The sequence below is a fragment of the Microtus ochrogaster genome, chromosome 7 (genome assembly GCF_000317375.1).
Source record: "Microtus ochrogaster isolate Prairie Vole_2 chromosome 7, MicOch1.0, whole genome shotgun sequence".
Classification (NCBI taxonomy): Eukaryota; Metazoa; Chordata; class Mammalia; order Rodentia; family Cricetidae; genus Microtus; species Microtus ochrogaster.
The window spans coordinates 52,645,362-52,656,028 of record NC_022014.1 but is presented as its reverse complement, the minus strand read 5'-3'; the positions used below and the strand labels follow the sequence as shown (position 1 = coordinate 52,656,028).

At 43.2% G+C, this 10,667-nt stretch overlaps 1 protein-coding gene across 2 annotated transcripts in view; it reads left to right on the top strand.

Moving 5' to 3' along the window:
• The window catches only part of Parn (poly(A)-specific ribonuclease), a 97,268-nt gene that overhangs the window by 55,253 nt on the left and 31,348 nt on the right, over window positions 1-10,667 (top strand). For both annotated transcript variants that reach the window (XM_026780698.1, XM_005350340.2), the window contains 2 exons: window positions 6,752-6,807; window positions 8,150-8,236. In XM_026780698.1, coding sequence (XP_026636499.1) covers window positions 6,752-6,807; window positions 8,150-8,236 — 143 coding nt within the window. The remainder of the gene's footprint in view (window positions 1-6,751; window positions 6,808-8,149; window positions 8,237-10,667) is intronic.

Below are 10,667 nucleotides of genomic sequence, written 5' to 3'. Positions count from 1 at the left end.
CCGCCTGCCTCTGCCTCCCGAGTGCTGGGATTAAAGGTGTGTGCCACCACTGCCCCTGCCCGGCTTTCTTTTTTGTTTTTAATTAGTAAATTTTGTACTTGACAGTTTTGTACAGGTCTATAGTGCATTCTGGCTACTGTCCCCCACCCTCTCTCAGCTCCTTCCCTCCCCTGCCAGTTTTTTTTCTTTCTTACCATTAATTTCCTTTCTATATCCCTGACCTTTTTTTTTTTTTCTGTGTTTTGTTTTGTTTTATGCTCCACAGAGTTTAACTAGGACACTCCTGTGACCTTGGGTTTGGAACTTTTCCTTAAAGCTGGTGGGCTCACCAGTGGCTCTATAGCTGGGGTTACACTTCCCCCTTTAGTTGCTGGTAGTTTAGAAGTGAGTGGTGGGGCTTCTGAGTCTCTTTCTACTCATACTTGACTGTAAGGCAGCCCTGATGTGTATGTGCCCAGTGCCATGCTGTGTCCTGTGTAGGAGTACCCCGTCTTCTCTTTCTTTGTACCTTCTTTCCAGCCCCTCTTCCAAAATGTTCCCTGAGCCTTAAGGGGTTGCTACAAATGTCTTGTTTAGGGCTGACCTTCATTCCTAGTCTCTGTCTTTACCTGTTTGCTACAAAGAATTTAAGGAAGAGAGTATAAAGATTGAGATCTCTTCCAGGTGGGGAGATGCCTTTGTTGAAGCCACTGAAGTTTAATCCAGTGGGACAAGTGAGGGGCCTAGCCAGCCACCACTCCTAGGGAGGCAGGTTTACTAAAGACAATGTACTTTTCCTTTCTAGAATTTCTGCCCCCAGTACACTCCTCATGTGTGGTGGCATTTCAAATGTATCTTAATAAATAAAGACTGCCTGAATATCTGAGGATAAAGTAGTCCCACTGGTCAGCCTTACAGATCAGATTGTGGTAACACACACCTTTAATCCCAGTAGCCACCCTAGTTGCCATAGAAATTGGGTAGTGCATGCCTTTAATCCCAGTGGTACATGCATGCCTTTGCTCCCAGCCCTAGAAAGGAGTATTAGATGGGGTGAGACAGCTCTCAGACACAGTCTCCTTCTGAGATTCTAGGAGGCAGGATTGCCATTTTGGACTGAGGTTGAGGTAAGAGTGTGGCTGGCTGTTTTGCTTTTCAGCTCTTCAGGTTGAACCCCAATTCTGACCCTGTGCTTCACTCATGAACCTCCATGATCTTCGCCTGGGTCTGCCAGCCCTTTCTTAGAAAGGCATAACTGTTTCCTTTTCTTCTTTTTCTTTCAGATTCTGGCCAGAGCCCAAGTATGCTTTTAAACTCTAAGTCATGCTTTGGGCCTCCTTGCTCTTTCTAAAACTCTCTTCCCTGCTGTGTGGCTGCCTACTGCCAGGTGGCTGACCTCTCTTCCACCCTCTCTCAGACACATGGCTTTTGTTCCTTCTGGTCTCCATTCCCCCCCCTCCCCCCATGCTTTCCTGGCAGCCACAAGATTTACAGCTTGCCTGCCCTGAGGGTTTTCTTTTTAAACTGTAATATTGTCCTCAAGATTCTGTTTGAGTATGCTCTTTGCCTTTGAGCTTCCCGTTGTGTCCTTTCTTAAGTTCTTTTATTAATAAGATCAAGAACCCAAAGAGGGGATCCTGACTTCCCTTGTATTATGATGGCTGCGCTGGACCTTCCCAAGATTTCCGGTAACTCTTCTTTCTGGCTTTTTAATTCTTTAATCATTGTGCACCCTCGAAAGTGTCAAGAGCAGCCTTTGTCTGTGGGTGTAAACAGGTATCTAAGAGACACTTTGTGTATGGGTGTAAACTTAGGTTTCTAGAAGGCAGTTGATGCTTTCCAGTTTACCTAAGCAGCAGTTTAGTCTTAGATCTTAGGGCTCAAGACCTCCTCAGTCAGAGATTTTTGCCAAGGTTTATTGTGTTAGTACAATACTAATCATGGCTATCTTCTTATGAAGCAGGCCTCACATCCGGTCAGAGAATGTTTGTGACATCCATAGCAGCTGTGCCACTGTTGCACTACTGGGTACATCCAGCCTAACTAGTTGGTATTGTAGTTCCCAGCACTTGGGAAGCAGAGGCAGGTGGCTCGCTGTGAGTTTGAGGCCAGCCTGGTCTACAGAGCAAATTCCAAGACAGCCAGGGCTACATAGAGAAGTCCTGTTTTGATTTGGTAAATTTTTTTTTTTTTTTCAAGACAGGGTTTCTCTGTGGTTTTGGAGCCTGTCCTGGAACTAGCTCTTGTAGACCAGGCTGGTCTCGAACTCACAGAGATCCGCCTGCCTCTGCCTCCCGAGTGCTGGGATTAAAGGCGTGCGACACCACCGCCCGGCTAGAAGTCCTGTTTTGAAAGGCTAAAACAAATAAGATTGTTGATATCTTTCCTCTCCCAGTAGCCAGTCAACTTTGATTATTGCTTTGTTTATAGCAATGATCATCTTCCTGAGTCAACTTCCTTTTTTTCTTTTTTGAGACAGTCTCAGAGTCTGAGGGTTTCACTATGTAGCCCTGATTGGCCTTGAACTCAAGTAAGTAGATATATCTACCTGCCTTTGCCCCATGAATGTTGAGATTATAGGTATGGGCCCAGCACACCTAGCTCAACTTTTTTTTTTTTTTCTGATCAAATGAAAAGCATTTGTTAGTTTTGTAAGTTAGTTTAGATTGAACAACCATGTTGGGTTTTTTTTTCATTTTTTTTTAAATTGATATTTATTGAGTTCTACATTTTTCTCTGCTTCCTTCCCTGCCTCTCCTCTCCCCCTTCAACTCTCCTCCAAGGTCCCCATGCTTCCCATTTACTCAGGAGATCGTCTCTCTCTCTCTCTCTTTTTTTTTTTTTTTTTTTTGGTTTTTTCGATACTGGGTTTCTCTGTAGCTTTGGAGCCTGTCCTGGAACTAGCTCTTGTAGACCAGGCTACAAACTCCCAGAGATCCGCCTACCTCTGCCTCCCGAGCGCTGGGATTAAAGGCGTGTGCCACCACCACCCGGCTTCTCTTTTTATTCTTTGTACTTCCCCTGTAGATTATCTATGTAAGTCTCTCCTAGTGTCCTCATTGTTGTCTAAGTTCTCTGGGATTGTGGTTTGTAGGCTGGTTTCTTTGCTTTATGCTTAAAAACCACCTATGAGTGAGTACATGTGCTAATTGTCTTTCTGTGTCTGGGTTACCTCAGTCAAAATAATGTTTTCTAGCTCTATTTCTCTGCAAAATTCAAGATGTCATTATTTTTTTCTACTGTATAGTACTCCATTGTGTAATCGTACCACAATTTCCTTATCCTTTCTTCAGTCGAGGGGCATTTAGGTTGTTTCCAGGTTTTGGCTATGAAAAACAAACCTAGCTCAAATTTTATTCCTGAAATTGAGATTAAGATTTTAAATTATGGTATGTGTGTTCCTTGCCTTTAATTTTTATTTTATTTTATGGTACTAGAGATTGAAGTCAAGGCTTCACATATTTTAGGCAAGTGATCTACAATTAATCTTTATTATCCTGCCATTCATTAACTTCTATACTTGATCTTAACAAGAGAATAATAAGTGATAATTAAAATCTATAAGATTTATTTTACTTGCATTTGCTTGCATGTATGTCTGTATATCATGGACATGCCTGGAGCTTTCAGATGCCAGAAGGCCTTTAATCCCCTGGATCTATGTAACTGCCCAGCAGGTCAGTTAGTCTAGGGTTGTAACCCGCCTCGCAGGTCAGTTATTCTAGGGTCCCGAAGAGGCGCTATCTGAAAAGACATGGGCGGGAAAGAGGAACGAGGCCTAGCAAGATCTGTTGTCAAAGCCTCCATTTATTAGCATAATGGTTGTGGCTTATATAGCTACTGGATGAGGAATTTGGCTTGGGATGGGGGCAGGGGCATGGCAAGGGCAGGAAGGGATCTTGCAGCAATGGTCATGAGTCGACACTTGGTCACAAGTTGGTCACGAGGTCACGAGTAGGTCAGGAGGTCACGAGTCGACACACTTAGTCTCTATGCAAGTGGAATCGTTCCTTTTGTGATTCCAACCACAAACAGTTCTCTAGATAGTTGGAATATAGGGCAGGTTCCGCTAACAGATAGCTCTCAAGATAGTTGGGTGTGGGGTGGGCTCTGCCAACAAACAGTTCTCAATACAGTTGGGGTGTGGGGCTCTCCGCAAACATCCCCAGGACAATAATCCCTGCTATAATCTTTGGGAAAATGGCTCCTGACAGAACTATAGTTAGAGATGGTTGTGAACTTCTATTTGGGTTCTGGGTACTGAACCTGCATCTTCTACAAGAGCAACAAACACTTTTTTTTTTATTTTTGGAGACAGGGTTTCTCTGTGTAACAGTCCTGTCTGTCCACAACTTGCTCAGGCTGGCCTGAACTCACAGAGATCCACCTGCCTCTGCCTCCCACATGCTGGGATTAAAGGTGTGCACTACCACCACCTGGCGCAACAAGCACTCTGAGTCATGCATCTCTCCAGCTCTGTTACACATTTTCTGAAGCCTCCTTTCTCCTCCCATGGGATTTTAAAGCTTTATTTTATGGGTATGGTTGTTTTGTCTACATTTCTATATATGTGCTGTGTGTGCATGGTACCTGGGGTTTAAAAGAGGGCATTGATCCCCTTGAACTAGGGTTCCCAACAGTTGTCAGCCACCATGTGGCTGCTGGGAACAAATCCAAGTCCTCTGCGAGAGCAGTCAGTGCTCTTATTCTCTGAGGTGCTCTCCAGCCCCAATTTGTAATTTTTAAACATTTATTATTATTGTGCATGTGTCCATGCTGTATATGTGAGTAGTTTTGCAATGGCATGTTTTTGAAGATCGTCTTTGAGCATCATTTTTCTCCTGCCTTTACACCAGTTTTGGAGACTCAGACTCAGGCCACCAGGCTTCTATGGCAAACACCTTTACCTGTGGAGCCCTGTTGTTAGTCTGAAGTGACTATTTTCTTAAATTTTATTTTCAGGTTGGGGAGACTATCTAAACCTACTAACATGAGCATGGAATTTTTTTTTTTTTTCGAGACAGGGTTTCTCTGTAGCTTTGGAGCCTGTCCTGGAACTCCCTTTGTAGACCAGGCTGGCCTCGAATTCACAGAGATCCGCCTGCCTCTGCCTCCCAAGTGCTGGGATTAAAGGCGTGTGCCACCACCGCCCAGCCTAGCATGGAAATTGTAGAGTGTATAAAACTGCTCTGGGTGGTGGGGACATTGACAATAGCCCCATCAGTCAGGTCTGCCGTGCTACTGCATGCTTGTATTCTGTCACTTCCAACACTGCAAGAAACATGGATTCATTTGGGTGACATAGTTTACAGAAGCAGAATAGTAGATCTAGACTCCATTTGTGGCTTATTGTCATACAGGCTCTTCAGCACCAACTCTTGTGAGATCATTCTCTGACAGTGGCAGCACAGAGCTGTTCTGCTGGCTCATCTGGGAGCCGATCATACCCTGCTTGGCTTTGGTGCCTGGTAATAATGTGCCTTAATTGCAGGTCACTGGAGCCAAACTAATTGCTTGTTGGGCACTTAGATTGCCTTTTTAATTTGCTGCATAATGCCTCTTCTAACAGAAGTACACAATATATTGTTATCCAAGTAGAACTCATTAGTATCTTCCTAGACACAACAGAAAGCCTGATTTTGTTCATAATTTAGCTACTGAAAGAAGATGGAAAGACACTGTAGACAGATGTAATTAACAGGTACTGGTTTTTAAGTGCTCCTTTGTATCTGCTTCAGGAACTATACCTAAAATGCTTGCTGTGCTTTATATTTGTGTAATAGCCGTGTGTGGGGTCTGTGTACTCGTGTGTATGAGGGGTGGACTGTGTGGCCAGGTGGGTGAGTACACTTGTGTACATGTGGGTGCCCTCCTTTGTCACTCTCCACTGGGTCTCCTTGAGACAGGCTCTCCTGTTGGAACCAGCAAGCCCCAGTGACTGGTGTGTGCAGTCACAGTTGGCTGTATCCATGGATGCTGGGGATCTGAACATAGGCTTTCAAGGCAGACATTCTTACCCACTGAGCCATGTCCCTAGCCCCATGGTAACCTTTCTTTATCAAGGGTACATTTTGAGAAACTACGGAATGCCTGGACCTGTTATAGGTGTTGGAGATACTTTATGATAAATATTTAGCTCAAGAGGAAAAAAAACCTCTGAAGTAAATTTTAAGAATCCTAATTTCTTTTTAAGAATAGAGTAAGTGTATCATTTGTTACTTTTTTATTGATTTAACAAAAACCTAGGCAACTTATAAAAGAAAGCATTTAGTTGGGCTAATGGTTTCAGAGGGCTTGAGTTTATGATGGCAGAACAAAGGAGGCCTGGTAGCAGGAATGTGCACATAAGGAGTCGAGAGAGTACACTGGTAATGGCTGCAGCTCTTAGTCCTCCAACATTTCCCCCGGCTGAGGACTGCATACTCAAACCGGAGCCCATGGAGGCCAGCCTCAGCCAAACCACCATAGTAACAAGTAGCATCTACTGCAATTTTATTTTTTATTTATTTATTTTTTTTAATATTTATTTATTTATTATGTATACAATGTTCTGTCTGTGTGTATCCCTGCAGGCCAGAAGAGGGCAGCAGACCTCATTACGGATGGTTGTGAGTCACCATGTGGTTGCTGGGAATTGAACTCAGGACCTTTGGAAGAGCAGGCAAAGCTCTTAACCGCTGAGCCATCTCTCCAGCCCCTGCAATTTTAATAGATGCTTTTTTTTCTTAAAGAAATTAATTTGTTACCTGTTTGTTTGTTTTTCTTTTGGTAGGTTATTTCTCATGAGGGTCATGGACATTCCCTATTTAAACTTGGAAGGGCCAGACTGTAAGTACATCAATTTCCTCATCGCATCTGTAGTTACCAGAGAGTGGCCTGAAAGGGACACCAGGGAAATAGTGCTGACAAAAGAGCTTTTTCCTTAAGAATGGGCAGTGGTTTGTGGTTGGCAAGGGTTGCATACTTAAAAGTTCATGAGACCCTTGGGCTAATTGTGACTTGCATTTTTCAGGCTATAGAAGTTTATCTCATGTATTCATAGTTTCATCCCACCCCCAAGCTGAATCATTTCCAGTACATATTTAAAAAATATGCTGAGCAAGCTGGAGAAGTCACCATTAGACCATGCTGTGGGGCCTTCCTGTGACCAGCAAACATACAGCTTGAGGTAGACTAGGGGTAGCAGTGTTGTCCCTTCCCTCCACGCTGGCTGTTTCTTGATACTCTGCTGCCTGGTTCAGTTTAATACCCAGTGACATCAGGACCCAACACAGCCCCTACCCACCCCAGGGCAGGACACGCTTATCTACACAAGCAGACCAATATGATGGCTCCTGGCTGTGGCTGGCAGCTCTGCAGGACTTAGGGAAGAAGTCATGGAGTCAGTGGGCTCGTCTTGCAGTTTTGTACTCTGTTTGTTTGTTTTTTTTTCAATTCAGCTATGGCTTTTTTAAAACATGATTTGAAGCTCTAGTTTTCTAGATCTTTACAGTGTACAGTATTTTACATAACTGAGCTGTATTAAAAGCTTTATAAATATAAAGTAAAAAAATCCTATCTATGTCAGTAATTCGATTTTCTATTTTCTAGTTACTTATGCATATATTTAAATTTAGTAAGTTGATTTTTTTTAAATTGCTGTCAATCAAATTGTTATGGGTTACCTGATACATTAGAATACCCTGCTGATACCCTGGGTGGCCGTGCACACCTGGAGTCCCAGCATTCGGGCACAGAAGCAGGACTCAGTGTCTTTGTGGCACTCGTGTCTACATAGTATGGACTAGTTTAATTAAAGAATCTGCTTGCCAAGTGTGGTAATGCACACTTATAACCCCAACATTCTGTGGGCTGAGGCAGTCAAAAGAATCACTGACTTGTCTTGATCCCTTGCTGGGAGCCAGCCTTGGTTGTTGTTCCTCAGGAGCTGTTTACCTTGTTTTTCGAGATCCAGTGTCTACCTGAAGCTCACTGCTTAGGCTAGACTATTGACCAGAGGGTCCCAGGGATGGATCCTTTTGTTTACCCCTCCCCGGTACTGGCATCTGGAGTACACTCCTCCTTGTCCACCTTCTTACAGGTGGCCAGCGTCTCCCTAAGTGGGCTGTCTCCCTGGCCAGTACTTGGGTCACTTCTCCATTGTCGCCCTTTTGTCACTTTTGTCTCGTAGTGCAGCCTAAACGCGACCATGTTCTCCACGTGACGTTCCCCAAAGAGTGGAAGACAAGCGACCTTTACCAGCTCTTCAGCGCCTTTGGTGAGCAGGAAAGTTGTGGCGGCTGCTTTAAGGGTTGCCCTTCTCCTGGTGGTTAGTTGGTCAGAAGGAGATCATGGAAAAGATTTCTAAGTCCATGACAGGGTTGATTTCAGCCACAGAACTGTTCTGTTGTAATGGGATCTGAGGTGCATTGTGTAAGCCTTGCTGACAGAGTATATGGGCCATTACCGTGGACTGCCCTTACTGCTGAGAAGAAAGCAAGCCTAGATCAGGGTAAATAATTTTTAAGGTTAAATTCAGAGAGGAGGGCTGGAGAGATGGCTCAGAGGTTAAGAGCACTGGCTGCTCTTCCAGAGGTTCTGAGTTCAATTCCCAGCAACCACATGGTGGCTCACAACCATCTGTACTGACATCTGGCGCCCTCCTCTGGCATGCCGGCATACATCGAGGCAGAATGTTGTATACATAATAAATAAATAAATCTTTAAAAAAATAAATAAATAAATTCAGAGAGGATGTCTATTTTATACTGCAATCTCTATGTGAGATGAGCAGACCAAGCCTGCAGGTGTGTGTAAGGTAGACAGTTTAACCTCTCATTCCCGGGTTAAACTCCTCAGGGTCTGTGAATGTACAAGTTTGTTACTTTAACAAATGAAGTATTGAAGCTATTTATTCTCTTTGGGGATTCTTGAATAAAGTGAAGGCAGAAAACTGGCCAGTAGTAGGATGCTTAGTAATACTTGTATATTATCAAAAGATTTACTATGCAGACATTTAAGGAAATATTCATAGGCTAATGAGATGCTCAGTGTTTGTTGTGCAAGCTTAGTGATCTGAGTTCAATACCTGGAACCCACATATAAGTGGAGGAGAGACTGTGAGTTTGAGGACAGCCTGGTCTACAAGAGCTAGTTCCAGGACAGACTCCAAAGCATAAAGAGAAAGGAAGGAAAGAAAGAGAAAGGGAGAGGAGTGGAGGAGAGACCCAGTTCCACTAAGTTGTCTCTGGCATTCAAATGCACGCTATGGCTCCTGTAAGACATAAATAGTAATTGTCTTAGTCAGGGTTTCTATTGCTGCAGTGGAACACCGTGACCAAAAAGCAAGTTAGTGAGGAAAGGATTTATTTAGCTTACACTTCCACACTGTAGTCCATCACTGAAGGAAGTCAGGACAGAAACTCAAATGAAGCAGGAACCTGGAGGCAGGAGCTGATGCAGAAGCCATGGTGGGGGGGGGAGTTGCTCACTGATTTGCTCCCAATGCTTGTTCAGTCTGCTTTCTTATAGTCCCCAGGACCAGCAGCCCAGGGATGGTCTCACACACACAGTCCCTAATTAAGAAGATGCCCTACAGGATGCATACAGCCAATCTTGTGGAGGCATTTTTCTTAATTGAGGTCCCTTCTCAGATGACTTAAGCTTATGTTGATATAAAACCACCGAGCACAGTAATGAATAAAATAGTATGTTTGAAGTGTATATGCAGAGGTATAAACATTTAAGAAAGTATTTAAATAGTATTTTAGTACTTAGATTTTAAAGAGGATATGGGATAGGATCTTGTATAACTGACATTATTTTTAAAAACATTGTAGAGAAGTCAGATGCAAGTAAAGGAAGATAGATTTATCACTGAGTATTTTATTATTATTCATTAAGAAAAACCTATTTCTTTCTTTCTTTCTTTCTTTCTTTCTTTCTTTCTTTCTTTCTTTTTTTTTTGGCCTGCATTTCGGTATTAGCACCATGTGTATGCAGTATTTGGAGGTCAGAAGAAGGCATCAGATCCCCAATACTGCAGTTACAGTCAGTTGTGAGCCTCCATGTGGGTGCTGGCAATTGAATCCAGGTCCTTTGAAAGAGCAGTCAAGTGCTCTTAATGGCTGAGCTGTTTCTCCAACCACATCACTAAGTATTTTTCAGATGGTCTTTATGTTTTGTAAGCTTTCCTGTCTTTTCAGAAATGAGCACATGTTACCTCTTAAGTTAAAAACAAACCCAGAATACTTTATTTGAAAAGAGTTATATTTCTATAAAGTCCTCTTGCTGGTGCCCTCTGCCCTTTGAAATCCTACCCCACTTTTTAATTTAGCTGCAGAGAGAGAAAGGCAGTGACCTCAGGCTCAGCTCTTTTTGAAGTGCCTGCTATTTTCATCTATTTAAGTTCTGACCCTATGAAGTCAGACTTTAAGCACTAAAGTAAGTAAAAAGTCTAAAACCTAGTGTGAAGCTCCACAGCTTTAAAATGGCTTTTCTAACTGTCTAGAAGTTCAGTGAGGTGGGCAGGTGTGATGGGGAGAGGCAGGCAATCTCTGTGAATTCTATGTCAGCCTGGTGTACAGAGCAAGCTCCAGGACAGCCAGGACTAGATAGAGAAAACACGTCTAAAAAACAGTCATTGAGAGGTATGGACTTTGGATCTAGTTCATTTTGGTGTGTATTTTTTTTTCCAAATTGTTTACAAT